The sequence below is a fragment of the Oncorhynchus mykiss genome, chromosome 8, assembly GCF_057628025.1.
Source record: "Oncorhynchus mykiss isolate SJ-2025 chromosome 8, ASM5762802v1, whole genome shotgun sequence".
Taxonomy (NCBI): Eukaryota; Metazoa; Chordata; class Actinopteri; order Salmoniformes; family Salmonidae; genus Oncorhynchus; species Oncorhynchus mykiss.
This window is the reverse complement of record NC_143029.1, coordinates 48,059,645-48,082,476: the sequence shown is the minus strand read 5'-3', so window position 1 is coordinate 48,082,476 and position 22,832 is coordinate 48,059,645. Positions and strand designations below refer to the sequence as shown.

Genomic DNA, 22,832 nt, shown 5'->3' with positions numbered 1-22,832 from the left:
TGTGCAGAAGGTAAAGCCGCTAGCAGTTGCTAACAATTACTAAATAGCTTGTAGTTAGTTAGCTGGTTCGCTTCTGGAGGTTCTTGAATGTGTTCTAAAAATTACAAATAATAGCGATTCCGTATCACATTGGGTGAGGCAGGTTACCGGAAGGTATAATCGAATAAAAAATCGAAAAGAGATTGAAAGTAAATATGGGTCCAGTGAGTGGTTGGGCTGGCTGGGGACGCGGCGATTCAGACAGTTAGCAGGCCTGTGCTAACAAGCTAACAGTTAGTAGGCCGGGGCTGAGCAAGGTAGCAGTTAGCGGACCGGGGCTAAACAAGCTAGCAGTTAGCAGGCCGAATTAGCAAGCAAGCAGATAGCAAGGGCTAGAAAGTTAGTCTTTGGGGGACGTCGCAATGGGGTGAGTCTGTTTATGCCTCTTCATGCGGTGACATCGATAGACCGGTCGTGGGTCCGGATATTGTAGCCCAGGAGTATGCTTCGGTGGTAGCACAGGAGCTCTGGCCGGGTTAGCTTCAAGCTAAGTGGATGGAAACGCTAGCCAGGAGTAATCATCCGGGGTTGCGGTTAGCTAGTTAGCTAGTTGTGAAGATCCAGCTGAAAATGTTCCGTTTGCGGTGGGAATCCGGGGATAAAAATAAAAAAATAGGTCCGTTATGCTCTGGTTAGAGTCGCGTTGTTCGAACTGGCGAGAGCTTTCCGAGCTAAAGGTTAGCTGATGACCAGTTAGCTGATGACCGCTAGCAATGGTTTGCTGGTAGTTAGCTGGCTAGCTTCAGTTGAGGGGTTCCGGATCCGAAGTAAATATAAGTACTTTAGGAAAAAAAAGCAGATCCACGCTACATTGGGTGAGGCGGGTTGCAGTAGAGTATTTTGAAGTTGAGGTTTAGCAAAATGTTTTAAAAGATATGCGAAGAAAAATATGATATATACAAGGGACAGGACACGACAAGACGTCCGACTGCTACGCCATCTTGGATGTCTCAAGTTGAGGGAGCGTACAATTGGCATGCTGACTGCAGGAATGTCCACCAGAGCTGTGTCATGACTCTCCTGTGAGGATCCAGAGATCAGGTTGATATGGGGGTTTACGACACCTCACGTCGATCGTAAATTGTAGGCAGCAGACGATTCCTTTGGTTTCTAGTATGGGTGAATGGAATGACTCTTTGTTACAGAAGATTTTGCCGCCCAAAAATTCAACATCCAACAATGAACATTGGGACAATATATTTCAACATCCAAATGTTGATAATGATGAGAGATGGAATATGGAAAATGTATGTATTTTGTGATGACATAAAAAATTGTATAAAGACGTTATAATGAAAACATTGTAACTTGAACTTTTAAACTGTGTATATCCTTTACGTGGTGTAGAAAATATCAAGGATGAAGAATGTTTTTGTGATGATAGGATTGTGATTTTAGTTCTCTAATGAGTTCATAGTAATTATGATACTTTGCCTTGTCAGCATGACGAAAACACTCCCTTTCTACCCGAGGGTATAAACGATGGAGTTAAGAATAAACATACCAGATTAAATGGACCACAAGCTGCAGCTAGGTCTACATTAGTCACGACCCTGGAAATCAACACAAGGTTGAAAAAGACGAAGTAGCCTCTGACATTCAATGTTACGGTTGAGTATCTGTTCTAAGTACTGTATCTAAGAAAGTGAATTTAAGTAGGACCATCCTGTTATTCCCTTCAAATCATCATCACCTACACTGTTCTCATCACCATTCTGGGGATCATCGACACTGATTAACCATGCTCAGAAGTCCACTCTTCTAGAACGAGTGCAAGTAAACAGACAACTAAGAAGGACATTGTGACCTCGTGGACAATCAGAGCCTTACACCTGAGAATGAAGGACATTCAAAGGCGGCGGCCCAATCGAGCCCTTCTCACCAAGCGGAACCCTTTCCACGAAGGCCTGTGTCCAACAGAGATACCCAACAAAGACCTTCAACACGTAAATACATGCATTACTTCTTACCCATAAGAGCGGTGGTTCGGGGCAAGGTATTAGGATGTGTGGGATACTGTGAGCGTAGTTCCCAAATTTATCCAAGTGTTGCTTCTCTTTAACTCTCCATCTTGTGTAACAAGTGTCATATTGTGTTAGTCCGCTATGGACCTGTTGTCATTGTATTAAATCAATAACCTATACCGTGTGTGTGTGTGTGTGTATCCTGTGTTTTCACTTAGTTTGTTAGTAAATAAATGATCAAATCAATGTGTGGCACGGAATAATTAGTAAGACTCAGGTTTGTGCAGATTCAAGATGTCTGTGACATTCAGAATGAGACTGATATGAGGAAATGATTCATATGTGACTTGAGTTCATTCGGGAAACTACCGGTAAACAACTTTTCCCGTGGTGCCCGGGAAAAACAACTCTCCTAATGAGTTAATTGTTGCATGATTAATTTAATCCAGTTACAAACACAGTAGCTAATTATTCGATAAATAATAGTCATCACATCTATTGAGAGTCACATCACAACAGCTGTTTCCACAGAATTTAATGTTCATTTCTGTACCATAAGCCGCCTCCAATGTCATTTGAGAGAATTTTACAGTATGTCCAACCTGCCTCATAACCGCAGACCACGTGTAAGCACGCCAGCCCAGGACCTCCACATCCGGCTTCTTCACCTGCGGGATCATCTGAGACCAGCCACCCGGATAGCTGATGAAAATGTGGGTTTGCACAACTGAAGAATTTCTGCAAACTGTCTCAGGGAAGCTCATCTGCGTGCTTGTCGTCCTCACCAGGGTTTTGACCTGACTGCAATTCGATGTCGTAACCGACTTCAGTGGGCAAATGCTCACCTTCGATGGCCACTGGCACACTGAGAAGTGTGCTCTTCACAGATTAATCCCGGTTTCAACTGTACCGGGCAGATCGCGCGTGCTGTGTGGATGAGCGGTTTGCTGACGTCAACATTGTGAACAGTGCCCCATGTTGGGTGGTGGGTTTATGGTATTGGCAGACAATGAACACAATTGCATTTTATCAATAGCAATTTGAATACACAGGGATACCTTGACGTGATCCTGAGGCCCATTATCGTGCCATTCATCCGCCGCCATCACCTCATGTTTCAACATGATAATGCACCAGTGGAGGCTAGTCACTATTCATTGAAAAAAAATAATTAAACATTAAAAAAGCAAATTGGTATTCCTCACCAGACATCACCGGGAACAACGTCGCCTATGGGCACAAACGGTGGGTTTTGTGTCCATAGGCGACGTTGTTGCCGGTGATGACCTGACTTACAACAGGCCTACAAGCCCTCAGTCCAGCCACTCTCAGCCTATTGTGGACAGTCTGAGCACTAATGGAGGGATTGTGCGTTCCTGGTGTAAATCGGGGCAGTTGTTGTTGCCGTCCTGTACCTGTCCCGCAGGTGTGATGTTCCGATACTGTGCAGGTGTTGTAACACGTGGTCTGCCACTGCGAGGACATTCACCTGTCCGTCCTGTCTCCCTGTAGCGCCGTCTTAGGCGTCTCACAGTACAGACATTGCAATTTATTGCCCTGGCCACATCTGCAGTCCTCATGCCTCTTTGCAGCATGCCTAAAGCACATTCACGCAGATGAGCAGGGACCCTGGGCATCTTTCTTTTGGTGTTTTTCAGAGTACGTAGAAAGGCCCCTTTAGTGTCCTAACTTAATTGCCTACTGTCTGTAAGCTGTTAGTGTCTTAACTACCGTTCCACAGGTGCATGTTCATTAATTGTTTATTGAACAAGCATGGGAAACAGTGTTTAAACCCTTTACAATGAAGATCTGAAGTTTTTTGGATTTTTATGACTTATATTTGATAGACAGGGTCCTGAAAAAGGGACATTTCTTGTTTTGCTGCATTCATACACAATACCCCACAATTAACTAATTTGCCAGAATTGTACATAATTATGGCATAACATTGAAGGTTGTGCAATGTAATAGCAATATTTAGACTTAGGGTTGCCACCCGTTTCGATAAAATACAGAACAGTTCTGTATTTCACTGAAAGAATAAACGTTTTGTTTTCGAAAATGATAGGTCATTAATATGGTCAAATCCAGAAACTAAGGCTTGTATTTCTGAATTTATTATATTATAATTAAGTCTGATTTGATAGCGCAGTGGTAGGCAGCAGCAGGCTTATAAGCATTCATTCAAACTTTACTGCGTTTAACAGCAGCTGTTAGCAATGCTTGAATCACAGCGCTGTTTATGACTTCAATCCTATGGCACATATTGCACTTTTACGTTCTTCTCCAACACTGTGTTTTTGCATTATTTAAAACAGACCTGAAAATAGCTGTGCAGCGACGCTCCCCATCAAACCTGACAGAGCTTGAGGGGATATGGAGAGAAGAATGGGAGAAACTCCTCAAATACAGGTGTGCCAAGCTTGTAGCATCATATCCAAGACTTGAGGCTGTAATCGCTGCAAAAGGTGCTTCAACACAGTACTGAGTAAAGGGTCTGAATACTTATGCAAATGTGATATTTCAGTTGTATATTTTTTACATTTGCAAAAATAATCTAAAAACCTGTTTTTGCTTTGTCCTTATGGAGAATTGATGGTAGATTGCTGAGGATTATTATTATTTTTTTTAATCTATTTTAGAATAAGGCTGTAACGTAACAAAATGTGGAAAAAGTCAAGGGGTCTGAATACTTTCCGAATGCACTGTATCCCCATGAAACTGATTTACACCAAATCGTCGGTATGCAGATGCAGCATGGACGTTTCACCTGTAAAATTTTAAGAATTATCATTCACGATTGACAGTGCGAAATGTGAAGGGGGGTTATCAACAAGTTGAGCAGAGATTGTGGGCAAAGTACAGAATCCCCTACATGCGCAGAAGCCACAGGACCCCAGCCGCTGGAAAGCGGGGTCCAGAAAAGTTGGACCCGCAGCCTCAGCCTTATGTTATATCTTGGTTGTTCACACAAAGGGAAAATAATACAATTACTGATTTGGCATTTCACTCTTGAAGCTGACAGTTAAGTCCCATGTCACTTTCAAGTCTGTATGAAATTATTGTGTTGTATACACATAAATTGTACATGTCTTACACAGTTTTATTTATAGTCATTCACATGACTTGCCATTCTCCTAAGATGCCATTATTCAGGCTGGGATTCAATCAAAAGCGGATTGTCAACAAATTGCATTTTCCCCGACGTTCGTAAAGAGATAGCATTCAGGATAAACGCTGCGGATGTTGTCTCAAGAGTAAATATAAAGGAGCAGCAATTTAAAAGTAAATGTGCAATACGCTTGTCGAACAACATACCTTTGACTGAATTCCAGCTTTGTCTTACTTATTTTAGCTCAGAGTCTTTCCCCTTACATCTTGAGCCAATCTGACAACAAAAGAACACCTCATTGAAGTGAGATTTCACACATTACAGACAAAACATGACAGGGTTTCACAGATGAGATTGTTGCATACCCATAGAAAGATAAACTGTTGTCTTAAACAGTGTGATTGTGTTATTGCATTTCTCCTTCTCCTCCTGAGCTACTGTATAAGCCATGTGCTCCGTATCTTGTGCATACATGACCCATCTAATTTCAGTCCCTTCAGATTTGCAAACAGAAATGTTCAGAGATGGCTTGGGGTTGTGTTAATATTTGTTTGGTTGATCCAACTGGTCAGTCGGTCTCAGTCTTGGGGGCTTCTGTTTCCGCCTTCTTTGCTTTCCTCCTGTTGCCAACCTCTTTCAGCCCCTCCCGGATCTGCTCTACTGCTTCTTCATCTCCTGCAGACTGGGCCAGAGCCAGGGCCTCCTTGTACAGCTTCACTGACTCCTCAAACAGACCTGGACCAGGAGGAACACACAAAGATTGTGTTCATTTAACATGAAATTAACGAAAACAGACTGAATTCAGAATTGGGTTTCTCCAATAAGAAACTCAGTTTTATTTTCTGTTACAAATAGTTAAACGTTTTCTGTTGCATGCCGTAATGAACACGACAGACATATTCTCTGATATTAACATTGATAAGACTTCGCAGTACCTCCTTGAACAAAATGTTATCCATTAATATTAATGCCTGTACTTATGCAGCTGCACCAAATTATAAAACTGACCTGTGCCAGAAGGATAACGTGCATAGAGAAATATAATATGCCATTTAGACACTTTTATCCAAAGTGACTTAGTCATACATGCCACATTTTTTACGTACGGGTGGTCCTGGGAATCGAACCCACTATCTTGACGTTGCAAAAGCCATGCTCTACCAACTGAGCTACATTAATTTAGTAATTCTCAATAAAAAGTTAATGTTTTGACATTGAAAACTGATTTGTGTTGAGGAAAGAGGAAACCAACGCACTCCTAGAATTTCAGTCCTCATTTTTAGTCCTCCTTACCATTGTGCAGTAGGACGCCTGCCATGTTTCCCAACAACACGTGCTGGTCAGGGTGCCCGGCTTCTCTGCTCAGCTCCACGGCCTGCTTTACCAGGGGCAGGGCCTCATCGTGGCGGCCCTGCAGGTCCAGGATGGTGGCCAGGTCACTCAGCAGCACCAGCGACTGTAGAAGACCAAGAAGAATATTACTTTCTTGTCAATTGTCTTTAACACCACAGTAGAGGTGACGGTAAGTCTTTAGGTCTCAACCCACTACGTTCCAATAGGTTGTATAAACATTGTTTCTTCATTTCAGTGACGTTGCAATAAACAAAGAAAACATTTGAACTCAGATATATATTTTAAAATAATCCATTAAACTCTGTGGAGAGAACAAAAACAGGCGTTCTCTATCTAAAATGCCTAAACATTTAACAACTGGTACCTGTGGGTGGGTCTCTCCCTGCTCTTCCTGGCAGATCAGAAGGGCTCGCTTGTAGTCCAGTGCCGCCCGGCTCAGGCGGTGTGTGGCGGCCATGTAGCGAGCGTGGGAGTCCAAGGTCAGGCCCAGCAGCAGCCGGGTCTCCATCCGCAACTCCTCTGAAAAGAGGGAGAAACACGAGGAGGGATTGCAGTCAGCAAACAAGCTCAATATCAAAAGGAAGGGTCACGAAAGTTGAATGCACATACAAAAGCAAGGTTTCACAACTTTTCAGAAGATCACATCACATGAAGCAGACCAAATTCTTTGGTCCTTTAAAAATCTGCTGAATGTAAAGTATTGTGTGCTATAGCTTGGAAAATAAACACGTGACTGTGGATGACAACATTAGGGCTGTTTTCCTAAAGATGTTAAATGGGCATCGTGTTTCGTTTCCTTGCAACGATACTAACGAGTATCGCGATACTGGCCCTACAACCTACACCTGCCTGAGGCAGGTGGCTATTTGTAAAATCTCAAATATATTTTGATTTGTTTAACACTTTTTTGGTTACTATGTGATTCCATGTGTGTGATTTCATAGTTTGTCTTCACTATTATTCTACCATGTAGAAAAAAGTTAAAATAAAGAAATCCTGGAAAGAGTAGATGTGTCCAAACTTTTGAATGGTATTGTATATATGTATGCATGTACACAGTTGAAGTCGGAACTTTACATACACCTTAGCCAAATACATGTAAACTCAGTTTCACAATTTCTGACATTTAATCCTAGTAAAAATTCCCTGTCGTAGGTAAGCTAGGTAAATTCCCTGTCGTATGTAGCACCATTTTATTTTAAGAATGTGAAATGCCAGAATAATATTAGAAAGAATGATTTATTTCAGCTTTTATTTCTTTCATCACATTCCCAGTGGGTCAGAAGTTCACATACACCTAATTAGTAATTGGTAGCATTGCCTTTAAATTGTTTAACTTGGGTCAAAATTTTCAGGTAGCCTTCCACAAGTTTCCCACAATAAGTGGCGTGAGATGTTGCTTCAATGTATCCACTTAATTGTCCTTCCTCATGATGCCCTTTATTTTGTGAAGTGCACCAGTCCCTCCTGCAGCAAAGCACCCCCATGATGCTGCCACCCCCGTGCTTCACGGTTGGGATGGTGTTCTTGGGCTTGCAAGCCTCCCCTTTTTTCCTCCAAATATAACAATGGTCATTATGGCAAAACAGTTCTATTTTTGTTTCATCAGACCAGAGGACATTTCTCCAAAAAGTATGATTTGTACCAGTGTCCTCCAGCATCTTCACCAGGTCCTTTTGTTCTGTGATTGAGTTGCACTTTTCGCACCAAAGTACATTCAGCTCTTGGAGACAGAACGCCGCTCCTTCCTGAGCGGATGACGGCTGCGTGGTCCCATGGTGTTTATACCGGATTACTATTGTTTGTACAGATGAACGTGGTACCTTTAGGCATTTGGAAATTGCTCCCAAGGATGAACCAGACTTGTGGAGGTTTAAAAATGTTTTTCCTTGGCTGATTTCTTTTGATTTTCCCATGATGTTAAGCAAAGAGGCACGGAGTTTGAAGGTAGGCCTTGAAATACATCCACAGGTACACCTCCAATTGACTCAAATGATGTCAATTAGCCTATCAAAAGCTTCTAAAGCCATTAAATAATTTTCTGGAATTTTCCAAGCTGTTTAAAAGGCACAGTCAACTCAGTGTATGTAAACTTCTGACCCACTGGAATTTGGCGGCAGGGTTGCCTAGTGGTTAGAGCGTTGGACTAGTAACCAAAAGGTTGCGAGATCGAACCCCCGAGCTGACAAGGTACAAATCTGTCCTTCTGCCCCTGAACAAGGCAGTTAACTCACTGCTCCTAGGCCGTCATTTAAAATAATAATTTGTTCTTAACTGACTTGCCTAGCTAAATAAAAAAGGTAAAATGCATTTTTAAAAATTGTGATACAGTGAATTATTAGTGAAATAATCTGTCTGTGAACAATTGTTGGAAAAATTACTTGTGTCATGCACAAAGTAGATGTCCTAACCGACTTGCCAAAACTATAGTTTGGTAACAAGAAATTTGTGGAGTGGTTGAAAAACGAGTTTTAATGACTCCAACCTAAGTGTATGTAAACTTCCAACTTCAACTGTATGCATAGTTATTCAGACCCCTTAACTCTTTTCACATTTTGTTACAGCCTCATTGTAAAATGTATTAAATAAATAATGTCCTCAATCTCCACACAATGTCCGGAATAACATAGCAAAAACAGGTTTAGACATTTGTGTATTCAGACCCTTTGCGATGAGCCTCGAAATTGAGCTCAGGTGCATCCTGTTTCATTAATTATCCTTGAGCTATGTCTCAACTTGGGAGTCCACCTGTAGTAAATTCAATTGATTGGACATGATTTGGAAAGGCACACACCTATACAAGGTCCCACAGTTGACAGTGCATGTCAGAGCAAAAACCAAGCCATGAGGTCGAAGGAATTGGATGTAGAGCCCCGAGACAGGATTGTGTCAAAGCACAGATCTGGGGATGGGTACCAAAACATTTCTGCAGCATTGAAGGTCCCCAAGAACACAGTGGCCTTCAATCTTAAATGGAAGATGTTTGGTACCACCAAGACTCTTCCTATATGTTACGGATACAAATATTCTGTGTGTGTATTTCTTTTCTCTCCTTCTCCCCTCCTCACAGGTGGCAATCATCATTCCCCAATCAGTCGCTAATCAGAAGACACACCTCCCACCACACGGCCCTTTTCCTGCCCCCCCTTTACCGTGTGTTTTCAAATAAACCCTGAGTGTTTGACAGTAATTAAGTTGTCTGTTTTTTTTGTTCGCACCGTTACTGTCACTATTACACTTTGCATGAGTTATGTTACGGGTCTTGTTACCATCCCCTCTAGACTGCCGGGCCAAAGGGATTCGTAACACTAGAGCTGGCCGCCCACCAAAACTAAGCAATTGGGGGAGAAGGGCATTGGTCAGGGAGGTGACCAAGAATCTGGTCACTCTGACAGAGCTCCAGAGTTTCTCTGTGGAGATGGGAGAACCTTCCAGAAGGACAACCATCTCCGCAGCTCGCCACCAATCAGGCCTTTATGGTAGAGTGGCCAGACAGAAATCACTCCTCAGTAAAATAGGCACATGACAGCCCACGTGGAGTTTGCCAAAAGGCAACAAAAGGATACTCAGACCATAAAAAACAAGATTCTCTGGTCTGATGAAATGAAGATTGAACTTTTTGGCCTGAATGCAAAGTGTCACGTCTGGAGGAAGCCTGGCACCCTCCCTATAATGAAGCATGGTGGTGGCAGCATCATGCTGTGGGGATGTTTTTCAATGGCAGGGACTGGGAGACAAGTCAGTGTCGAGGGAAAGATGAACGGAGCAGACTACAGAGAGATCCTTGATGAAAACCTGTTCCAAAGCACTAAGGACCTCAGATTAGGGCTAAGGTTCACCTTCCAACAGGACAACGACCCTAAGCACTTAGCCAAGACAAGGCAGAAGTGGCTTCAGGACAAGTCTCTGAATGTCCTTGAGTGGCCCAGCCAGAGCCCGGACTTGAACCCGATCGAACATCTCTGGAGACCTGAAAATAGCTGTGCAACAACGCTCCCCATCCAACCTGACAGAGCTTGAGAGGATCTGCAGAGAAGAATGGGAGAAACTTCCTAAATACAGATGTGCCAAGCTTATAGCGTCATACCAAGAAGAATTGAGGCTGTAATCACTGCCAAAGGTGGTACAACAAAGTACTGAGTAAAGGGTCTGAGTACTTATGTAAATGTGAGTATACAGTATGGACAGTACGTGAATAGTAAAAGGTGTGTATAGCAGTAGTATATATAGGATGCGCCATGACTAGAATACAGCATATACACAAAGTGGGTAAAACAGCATGTAAACATTATTAAAGTGACCAGTGTTCAATGATTATGTAGATAAGACAGCAGTCTTGAAGGTGCAGGTTATTTTACTGGCACCACTCCGCCAGGGCTCTCACCACCTCCCCGTAGGCAGTGTCGTCGTTGTTGGTAATCAGGCCTATCACTGTTGTGTTGTCAGCAAACTTGATGATTGAGTTGGAGATGTGGGTGAACAGGGAGTACAGGAGGTGGCTGAGCACGCTACCCTGTGGGGCCCCCCTGTTGAGGATCAGTGTGGCGGACCATTAGGAAGTTGTGCCACACACACACCCACAAAACATAGAATCTTATGCTATTACAGCAAAAAATAAAAATTTGATGGTTAGGTCATTAGATACCTGACTGTTCCTCAGCGGAAAGTTCCTTGAATTTCTCTAACTTGGCTTCAAGGGATTCAGTGCAAAACTGGAAACCAGTCTCTGCCAGGTCATTCCTGAGAAGAAAGAAAAACATACAATTAATATAACGTTACACATCATACATGGTGAACTGTGATATGTAGAATTTGGGGGTGGATCGTGAAATCTAGTCACATTATAATAATATACTACTACAGGACTATAACCAGGGATGGGCATAAAATGACAAAATACAACCACAAAATACCCAAATGACCAATTTATCAAAATAAAATATTTTTAATACAAACAATACTTTTTCAAAAGTATTGTATTTAAAATACATGTATTTAGTATTTTGAAATACATTTGCAAGTTGCCGGCCGAACAGCAGCAACATTCTCAGTAACGGTTACATAAACGTCTTTCTTGCTACGACTGCGATATGTTGTTGTTTATCTACCTTAGTTGAATACACTGTCACTCTGGATAAGAGTGTCTGCTAAATGACCCCAAAAATAAATGAACTGCAAAGCACACGGTAAACGCTGCCTATGTTGGCTCAAATGGAAATGACCTTCATTTGTAGTGCGCAATGGATAGTCCTTAAATTTAGTTCATTTAGCAGATTCTCTTACCACACCATCATGCCATCAGACTTTCGATACCAATGTAGGGTGAAAGGGGCCACAAAATTGAGAACCACTATAAAAATAAAAAAAAGAGAAAATAAAACTATTTTGAAAAAACAAATTATAGCTTTCGAAAGTATCTTGTTACAAAATACATTTGAGTATAGTTAAATCCAGTGTAATACAACATACAAAATACTAAGAAGTAATTCAAATAATTATTTCAAATACATGTAATAGAAATACTGCCCATCTGACTATAGCCAACCACAGAAAATGATTTCTCAACTTAAAAGCTTGGCTTTGGCTTGAAACCCTATTTAATGGTGTATACGGCACTCTTCAACTAAGCTGGCTAGCTACTATCCAAAGCGTATTTACATCTATTAAATGGAATTTGAAGCAAATGTGCCTCCTAATGTTCAATTTGGGCACGACTCAAGGCGTTTTCCCTATCCAGCTGTTTCATTCTCTGTGTAGCCTGCTGCTAGAATAGACGGAAAGGTATAACTCGAGTTGCCACAAAATGAAATATAACGTTGCGGATAAAGTTCAGAATTACACAATTTCATATGTACAATATCTAAATACCTGTATCAATGTATGAAGAAATGTTGCTTTTCTAAAAGGATGTATTTGGGTGTTTTTGGAGCATTTGTTCAGTTTTTTTCAGAGCCCCCGTACTGCACAACGAGGATGAGGAAGTGAATCGCTCGTTGGCATAAGTTGGTCAAAAACAAGTGAAATCAACAACAAAAACAGTGTCCGGACACTTCTAAAACCTTCCATTTACATGCAAAAATATATACACTACCGTTCAAAAGTTTGGGGTCACTGAGAAATGTCCTTGTTCTTGAAAGAAAAGCAACATTTTTTGTCCATTAAAATAACATCAAATGTATCAGAAATACAGTGTAGACATTCAATGTTGTAAATGACTATTGCAGCTGGAAACAGATTTTTTTATGGAATATCTATATTAGCGTACAGGGGCCCATTATCAACAACCATCACTCCTGTGTTCTAATGGTGCGTTGTGTTAGCTAATCCAAATTTATCATTTTAAAAGGCTAATTGATCATTAGAAAACCCTTTTGCAATTATGTTAGCACAGCTGAAAACTGTTGTTCTGATTAAAGAAGCAATAAAACTGGCCTTCTTTAGACTAGTTGAGTATCGGGAGCATCAGCATTTGTGGGTTCGATTACAGGCTCAGAAACAAAGAATTTCTTCTGAAACTCATCAGTCCATTCTTGTTCTGAGAAATGAAGGCTATTCCATGCGAGAAATTGCCAAGAAACTGAAGATCTCGTACAACGCTGTGTACTACTCCCTTCACAGAACAGCGGAAACTGGCTCTAACCAGAGTAGAAAGAGGAGTGGGAGGCCCCGGTGCACAACTGAGCAAGAGGACAAGTACATTAGAGTGTCTAGTTTGAGAAACAGGCGCATCACAAGTCCTCAACTGGCAGCTTCATTAAATAGTACCCGCAAAACACCAGTCTCAACGTCAACAGTGAAGAGGCGACTCCAGGATGCTGGCCTTCTAGGCAGAGTTGCAAAGAAAAAGTCATATCTCAGCCTGGCCAATAAAAATAAAAGATTAAGATGGACAAAAGAACAGACACTGAACAGAGGAAGATTTGGACAGACAAATCTAAGTTTGAGGTGTTCAGGTCACAAAGAAGAACATTCGTGAGATGCAGAAAAAATTAAAAGATGCTGGAGAAGTGCTTGACGCCATCTGACAAGCATGGTAGGGGCAATGTGATGGTCTGGGGGTGCTTTGGTGGTGGTAAAGTAGGAGATTTGCACAGGGTAAAGTAAAAGGGATCTTGAAGAAGAAAGGCTATCACTCCATTTTGCCACGCCATGCCGTACCCTATGGACGGCGCCTAATTGGAGCCAATTTCCTCCTACAACAGGACAATGACCCAAAGCACAGCTCCAAACTATGCAAGAAGTATTTAGGGAAGAAGCAGTCAGCTGGTGTGTATAATGGTGTGGCCAGCACAGTCACCGCATCTCAACCCTATTGAGCGGTTGTGGGAGCAGCTTGACCTTATGGTATGAAGTGCCCATCAAGCCAATACAATTTGTGGAAGGTGCTTCAGGAAGCATGGGGTGAAATCTCTTCAGATTAGATCAACAAATGGACAACTAGAATGCCAAAGATCTGCAAGGCTGTAACTGCTGCAAATGGAGGATTCTTTGACAAAAGCAAAGTTTGAAGGAAGCAATTATTATTTCAATAAAAAAAAACATTATTTATAAACTTGTCAACATCATGACTATATTTCCTATTAATTTCGCAACTAATTTCATGCATGTTTTCATGGAAAACAAGGACATTTCTAAGTGACCCCAAACTTTTGAACGGTAGTGTACGTTTGGTTGTAAAATAACGAAATTGATTCAATTGCTCCACTTTTGAAGTCCACTTACTTATTCTGGCCGGCATATATGGTAGCAAGCTTCAAGGACATCTCAATGACCCCATTGTCGTCCTTTGAAAAGAAGGAAAAGGAATAAAAACTGAAGTAGCAATAGCATTGAGTGTCTAGACAACAACGCAACATACACCACAACAATTCAACACCAATGATTTTGAAACAGAATGAGCCAAAGCCTATTTATTCCAGACAGTCTTCCTTTGTTCAGATTGACAAAAGATGTAAAATGACAGATTATCCTCTTCATTTCAAAATCAGAAAGATGCCACAGTGACTCTACTGTCCAGTTGTCACAACATTCCTCTTCTATTAACCTATTACTTAAACACATGACCAACCCTCACCTCTGGTGTTCCTCCGGACAACATGAAACTCATGGCCGCTTTGAACAGTTTCTCTGCCTGGGGGAGAAGAGCACAGGGGTGACCACTGGAAGTAGGCAAAACACCAAATATATTTTTTAAATGGTACAATCTAGCATATTTACCTCTGCTCAATGGTCATTTCAATTAATTATATACTATTGATTCTTTAAGAATATACTTAATGCATTATGAGCTTAGTAAAACTGAATGGCTTCACATCACTGGCTTTTTGTTCCACCTGTTCCGGTTCCTGGAAGGATGTGGGGACTGTGATGTGAGGCAATGGCAGAGGCTCGCCCGTTCCAGACTATTGTCGAAGTGTGTTGGTCTTTTCTGCCGCTTTTACAGTCGCCAAAACATTACCCAGGTGGGTGCTATGCTTTGATAGTGGATGACCGAGCCTACTTCTGGAAAAGGAGACAAGGTGCCTGATGAAGAGCTCCGGGCCTGTCTACCATTATCTGACTGACGTTGTCTCCCTACCCGTCTGTATCATTGATGCTCCCTCCACTCAAGCCACCAACTGACTTAATGCCTTTCCAAACTGCCTAGACATCTGAAGCTGTGGAAGACCAACTATGAACTGCCAAACCCCTACATATGTTTGTTTTTAAAGCGTCTTTGAGATTGTTTGTAATGAAAAGAGCTACAGTTGAAGTCGGAAGTTTACATACACCTTAGCCAAATACATTTAAAAACTATTTTATTAGGATTAAATGTCAAGAATTGTGAAAAACAATGTCCTGTCTTAGGTCAGTTATGATCACAACTTTTTTAAGAAGGTGAAATGTCAGAATAATAGTAGAGTGATTTCAGCTTTTATTTCTTTCATCACATTCCCAGTGGGTTAGAAGTTTACATACATTCAATTAGTATTTGGTAGCATTGCCTTTAAATTCTGAGTTCAGAGTTCACAGTTCTGTCCTACTATCCAGGTCTGTACCCAAACAATTTGAACTTATACTTTTAAAAATCCACCTCTCTAAAAACAAGTCTCTCACCATTGCCGCCTGCTACAGACCACCCTCTGCCCCCAGCTGTCCTCTGGACACCATATGTGAACTGATTGCCCCCATCTATCTTCAGAGCTTGTGTTGCTAGGCGACCTAAACTAGAACATGTTTAACACCCCGGCCATCCTACAATCTAAGCTTAATGCCCTCAATCTCGCACAAATTATCAATGAACCTACCAGGTACCACCCCAAAGTCGTAAACACGGGCACCCTCATAGATATCATCCTAACCAACTTGCCCTCTAAATACACCTCTGCTATTTTCAACCAAGATCTCAGCGATCACTGTCTCATTGCCTGCATTCGTAATGGGTCAGCGGTCAAACGCTCCCTGAAACACTTCAGCGAGCAGGCCTTTCTAATCGACCTGGCCGGGGTATCCTGATCTCATCCAGTCAGTAGAGGATGCCTGGCTTTAAAAAAAAAAAAGACCCTCCTCACCATCTTAAATAAGCATGCCCCATTCAAGAAATGTAGAATCTCTAGACCTGACTGCCCTTAACCAACACAAAAACATCCTATGGTGTTCTGCATTAGCATCGAACAGCCCCCGTGATATGCAACTTTTCAGGGAAGCTAGAAACCAATATACACAGGCAGTTAGAAAAGCCAAGGCTAGCTTTTTCAAGCAGAAATTTGCTTCCTGCATCACAAACTCAAAAAATGTATGGGACACTGAAGTCCATGGAAAATAAGAACACCTCCTCCCAGCTGCCCACTGCACTGAGGATAGGAAACACTGTCACCACCGATAAATCCACTATAATTGAGAATTTCAATAAGCATTTTTCTACGGCTGGCAATGCTTTCCACCTGGCTACCCCTACCCCGGTCAACAGCACTGCACCCCCCACAGCAACTCGCCCAAGCCTTCCCCATTTCTCCTTCTCCCAAATCCAGTCAGCTGATGTTCTGAAAGAGCTGCAAAATCTGGAACCCTACAAATCAGCCAGGCTAGACAATATGGACCCTTTCTTTCTAAAATTATCTGCAGAAATTGTTGCAACCCCTATTACTAGCCTGTTCAACCTCTATTTCATGCCGTCTGAGATTCCCAAAGATTGGAAAGCATCCCCCTCTTCAAAGGGGGACACACTCTTGGCCAAAACTGCTACATACCTATATCTATCCTACCCTGCCTTTCTAAGGCCTTCGAAAGCCAAGTCAACAAACAGATTACTGACCATACCTTCTCCGCTATGCAATCTGGTTTCAGAGCTGATTTCTCCAAAAAGTACAATCTTTGTCCCCATGTGCAGCTGCAAACCTTAGTCTGGCTTTTTTACGGTGGTTTTGGAACAGTGGCTTCTTCCTTGCTGAGCGGCTTTTCAGGTTATGTTGATATTGGACTTGTTTCTGTGGATATAGATACGTTTGTACCAGTGTCCTCCAGCATCTTCACAAGGTCCTTTGCTGTTGTTCTGGGATTGATTTGCACTTTTCACACCAAAGTACAGAACACCGCTCCTTCCTGAGCGGTATGACGGCTGCGTGGTCCCATGGTGTTTATACCTGCGTACTATTGTTTGTACAGATGAACATGGTACCTTCAGGCATTTGGAAATTGCTCCCAAGGATGAACCAGACTTGTGGAGGTCTACAATTTTTTTCTGAAGTCTTGGCTGATTACTTTTGATTTTCTCATGATGTCAAGCAAAGAGGAACTGAGTTTGAAGGTAGGCCGAGAAATACATCCACAGGTACACCTCCAATTGACTCAAATGATGTCAATTAGCCTATTAAAGCCATGACATTTTCTGGAATGTTCCAAGCTGTTTAAAGGCACAGTCAACTTAGTGCATGTGAACTTCTGACCCACTGGAATTGTGATACAGTGAATTACAAATTAAATAATCTGTCTGTAAACAATTGTTGGAAAAATGACTTGTGTCCTGCACAAAGTAGATGTCCTAACCGACTTGCCAAAACAATAGTTTGTTAACAAGAAATTTGAGGAGTGGTTGAAAAACTAGTTTTAATGACTCCAAACTAAGTGTACGTAAACGTCCGACCTCAACTGTATATAAAATAAATGTATTATTATTTATTTTTACGGTAGACTCCGCAATATGACATCACCTTGACCTCTAGCTAACAGACATCGACAACACAAATAAAAAATGCCAAGACTTCCTCTATTGGCTCTTAATTTCTGCCCTCCTTTGAAGCATACATAAACAGGGAAGCGCAAATAGTGGCAGTCAACTTTGTTGTTGATTTCGATCAGCAGGAAGTTACCACGCAGTGACTGACATTGTCATATTGCCTTTAAAAGTAAATACCCAAAGTGGGAGAGCAAATAGTTCACTGAAACGAGAAAGATGGCAACCTCTGCTATTACTTACATTATCCAGCTCACCTTGGACATAGGCAAGGTTTGCCATCTGTAGAGACATGGGAAAATAAAATTATCTACTGCAGAGTTTTCATACAAACCTTTTTGCTATGACAAATTAAAAACACTTACAAAAATGCCTCCGTAAGCAAAATAAACCTTATTCCATCTTGACAACATGAGCACAGAAGAGACTTTAAAAACATTTGTTTTTATCATCAAGGCTTTTACCAGGCTGTAGGTGTAGATGATTGCTTGTGTATTGCGAGATTGGTGGGCCAGCGCAATTGCCTGGTGAAGGAATCCATTGGCTCCATGAAGCTGCCCACGCATTATACTGAGCTGGGACAGAAGACACATCAATGTTACTCGGACATAATGTAAAGAAAGACATTATACACATGTCATTGACAGATAAACAGTTCACTCTGAATTGATGCAATAAAAATTGTCATTGACTTGACACTTTTGGTTCATGAGATTGCATATCATCTTTTGGCAAAGAGTAGCATGCTTCATACACTACCGGTCAAAAGTTTTAGAACACCTACTCATTCAAGGGGTTTTCTTTAGTTTTACTATTTTCTACATTGTAGAATAGTGAAGACATCAAAACTATGAAATAACACATATGGAATCATGTAGTAAACAAAAGTGCTATACAAAATCAAACTATATGTTATATTTGAGATTCTTCAAAAAGCCACCCTTTGCCTTGACAGCTTTGCACATTCTTGGCATTCTCTCAACCAGCTTCACCTGGAATGCTTTTCCAACAGTTTTGAAGGAGTTCCCACATACGCTGAGCCATTTATGGCTGCATTTCCTTCACTCTGTGGTCCGACTCATCCCAAACCATCTCAATTTGGTCGGGGTTGGGTGACTATGGAGGCCAGGTCATCTGATGCAGCACTACATCACTCGCCTTCTTGGTTAAATAGCCCTTACACAGCCTGGAGGTGTGTTGGGTCATTGTCCTGTTGAAAAACAAATGATAGTCCCACTAAGCCCAAAGCGTATCGTTGCAGAATGCTGTGGTAGCCATGCTGGTTAAGTGTGCCTTGAATTCTAAATAAGTCACAGACAGTGTCACCAGCAAAGCACACCTACACGATAACACCTCTTCTTCCATGCTTTACGGTGGGAAATACACATGCGGAGGTCATCCATTCACCCAGTCTCACAAAGACACGGGCGGTTGGAACCAAAAATCTAAAATTGACAAATTTCCACCAGTCTAATGTCCATTGCTCGTGTTTCTTGGCCCAAGCAAGTCTCTTCTTATTATTGGTGTCCTTGAGTAGTGGTTTCTTCGCAGTAATTAAACCATGAAGGCCTGATCCACAGTCTCCTCTGAACAGATGTTGACATGTGTCTGTTATTTGAACTCTGAAGCATTTATTTGGGCTGCAATTTCTGAGGCTGGTAACTCTAATGAACTTATCCTCTGCAGCGGAGGTAACTCTGGGTCTTCCATTCCTGTGGCGGTCCTCATGGGAGCCAGTTTCATCATAGCGCTTGATGGTTTTTGCGACTGCACTTGAAGAAACTTTCAAAGTTCCTGAAATTGACTGACCTTCATGTCTTAAAGTAATGATGATATGTCAATTCTCTTTGCTTATTTGAGCTGTTCTTGCCATAATATGGACTTGGTCTTTTACCAAATAGGGCTATCTTCTGTATACTCCCCCTATCTTGTCACAGCACAACTTATTGGCTCAAATGCATTAAGGAAGAATGAAATTCCACAAATTAACTTTTAACAAGGCACACATGTTAATTAAAATGTATTCCAGGTGACTACCTCAAAGCTGGTTGAGAGAATGCCAAGAGTGTGCAAAGCTGTCATCAAGACAAAGGGAGGCTATTTGAAGAATCTCAAATATCTTGATTTGTCTAACACTTTTTTGGTTATTACATGATTCCATATGTGTTATTTCATAGTTGTGATGTCTTCACTATTATTTTACAATGTAGAGAATAGTAAAACTAAAGAAAAACTCTTGAATGAGTAGGTGTTCTAAAACTTTTGACCGGTAGTGCAGCTCTCAAAGTTGCCTACAGCGATGACAATTAACTACCTTGGCTCTCTTCAAAAGTAAAATGATCTCATCTTCTTTCTTCTGAGCCTCAGTTCTGGTGTCCTCCTCAGCTTTGCTGAAGAGAGAAAACGCTATCACGAAGGAGAGGGAGGGATGCATTATAAAACATTAATGTCACTTAATGACTTAAATGGCCGGTTATGAGTATTCACATGTAGAAATACAAATACATGTTCTTGTAATTGCATTTCATAAAGCACTCATAGCTACGCAAATCATATGCACATCAATGGAAAATATGATTGATGATAGCCTTTTGACTGCAATTTAAAATACTGACAATGACACCCAATAAGGAAGAGTACTGTAACATATCTAACACGACAATAACTTACTTACCAATTGCACTCCACATTGCATAAGTCCAGTTACTCGTAGCACGACTATTTTCATCCCCATTGCTTTCGCATATCCGCCGGTATAGCTGTGACCTTCTGTGCACCGTAACAGCATTAGATTGAGAAGTCACCGTTTTCAGACATTGCAATGATTGTGTCTTAAAATTGAATCGGCTACTTAATGACAGGTTGCGTAAGACCTCTGAAATAAATAGTTGTATTTGACTCCTATTAGCAAAGAGCGCACGATTGACAGCCGGTAGCGTCATATCATATATAAAAAAATCAGTTGGTAATGGTTAGAAGGGATCCAGTTATTGGAAAATGTAAGTAAAAAGCACAACAATTTCAATAAAATTACGCTAACCTGCCATGTTAATTTTCATAAACTGCTTCGTAAGTTTGCCTTTTATTTGCGACGAAAAATCAACTCAGACTTTAACTTGACACAAGCGGTAAACGTTCTAGTCGTAAACAATTCGTCGGAAGTTTGAGGCAGAAAAAAAAGTTACTTCCGGAAATCAAATTAAAAAGCGATCAACCACACAAAGTGCATTTGTACCTTATAGTTACAATAATATTATTCATCATACAAATATTTTAGCCTATTTATTGAATAAATCCAAGTTTTCAATTATAGAGGGCATTTATTTTGAAGGCCATGAAAAAACATAACCCGGAAATGAATCTCCACGTTCAAGGTCAACAGGATTCTAAACATTGCAACAATAAAATAACGATGGCTTGCCTTGAAGACATGTAAATTGGTCCTCTACTACAAGACTAGTAAAGGCCCAATGCACTACTTGTGTCGATTGTTTTTAACGAAATGTATTAGAGTGTTTACCAGCGTTTGTAACCCGAGTCTGATAATTATCTGTACAAAACAGTTAAACGTTTGGACACTTAATACTCATTCAAGGATTTTATTTATTTTGACTATTTTCTACATTGTACAATTATAGTGAAGACATCAAAACTATAAAATAACACATATGGAATCATGTAGTAACCAAAAAAGTGTCATTTTACATTCTTCAAAGTAGTCACCATTTGCCTTGATGAAAGCTTTGCACATTCTTGGCATTCTCTCAACCTACTTCATGAGGTAGTCACCTGGAATGCTTTTCCAACAGTCTTGAAGGAGTTCCCACATAATGCGAGCACTTGTTGGCTGCTTTTCCTTTACTCTGCAGTCCAACTCATCCCAAACCATCTCAATTGTGTTGAGGTCAGGTCATCTGATTGCAGCTCCCCATCACTCTCCTTGGTCAAATAGCCCTTACACAGCCTGTAGGTGTGTTTTGGGTCATTGTCCTGTTAAAATACAAATTATTGTACCACTAAGCCCAAACCAGATGGGATGGGGTATCGCTGCAGAATGCTGTGGTAGCCATGCTGGTTAAGTGTGCCTTGCATTCTAAATAAACTACAGACGGTGTCACCAGTAAAGAACCCCAACACCATCACCTCCTCCATGCTTCATGATGAGAAACACAAATGCAGAGATCATCCATTCACCTACTCCCGAGTGGCACATCGGTCTAAGGCACTGCATCTCAGTGTTAGAGGCGTCACTACAGACACCCTGGTTTGAATCCAGACTATCACAAACGGCTGTGATTGGGAGTCCCATAGGGCGGTGCACAATTGGTCCAGCATCATCCTGGTTTTGGCCGGTATAGGCCATCATTGTAAATAAGAACTTGTTCTTAGTTGACTTGCCTAGTTAAATAAAGTCCAATTTAAAAAATAAATAAATACTCTGCGTCTCACAAAGACACAGCGGTTGGAACCAAAAATCTCTCATTTAATTTCCATCTAATGTCAATTGCTTGTGTTTCTTGGCCCAAGCAAGTCTTCTTATTGGTGTCCTTTAGTCATGGTTTCTTTGCATAAATTCGACCATGATGGCCTGATTCACTCAGTCTCCTCTGAACAGTTCAAATCAAATCAAACCTTATGAGTCACATGCGACAAATACAACAGCTGTAGAACTTACAGTGAAATGCTTATCTACGAGCCCCTAAACAACAGTGCAGCTTAAAAAAATAAATACGGATAAGAATAAGAGAGGTCCGTGGGGCGACGCACAATTGGCCTAGCGTCGTCCAGGTTAGGGAGGGTTTGGCCGGTAGGGATATCCTTGTCTCATCGCGCACCAGCGACTCCTGTGGCGGGCCGGGCGCAGTGCATGCTAACCAAGGTTGCCAGGTGCACGGTATTTCCTCCAACACATTGGTGCGGCTGGCCTCCGGGTTGGATGCGCGCTGTGTTAATTAAGAAGCAGTGCGGCTTGGTTGGGTTGTGTATCGGAGGACGCATGACTTTCAACCTTCGTCTCTCCCGAGCCCGTATGGGAGTTGTAGCGATGAGACAAGATAGTAGCTACTAACAATTGGATACCACGAAAAAGGGGTCAATTTTTTTTTTAAAGATTTTTTAAAAAAAGAATAAGAGATAAAAGTAACAAGTAATT

General features: G+C 41.4%; 1 protein-coding gene across 1 annotated transcript; it reads right to left on the bottom strand.

Moving 5' to 3' along the window:
• Positions 1-5,085: 5,085 nt before the first annotated feature.
• On the bottom strand, positions 5,086-21,037 carry LOC110529968 (tetratricopeptide repeat protein 19, mitochondrial). Its single transcript, XM_021612667.3, has 10 exons — positions 20,355-21,037; positions 19,995-20,086; positions 18,145-18,255; positions 17,924-17,962; positions 14,543-14,599; positions 14,191-14,252; positions 11,114-11,208; positions 6,833-6,987; positions 6,409-6,571; positions 5,086-5,850 (listed from the first exon to the last, which is right to left on the bottom strand). Exons 1-10 carry the CDS (start codon positions 20,620-20,622, stop codon positions 5,684-5,686), a joined length of 1,209 nt encoding a protein of 402 aa, XP_021468342.2. The 5' UTR covers positions 20,623-21,037; the 3' UTR covers positions 5,086-5,683.
• Between the last annotated feature and the right edge of the window lie 1,795 nt (positions 21,038-22,832).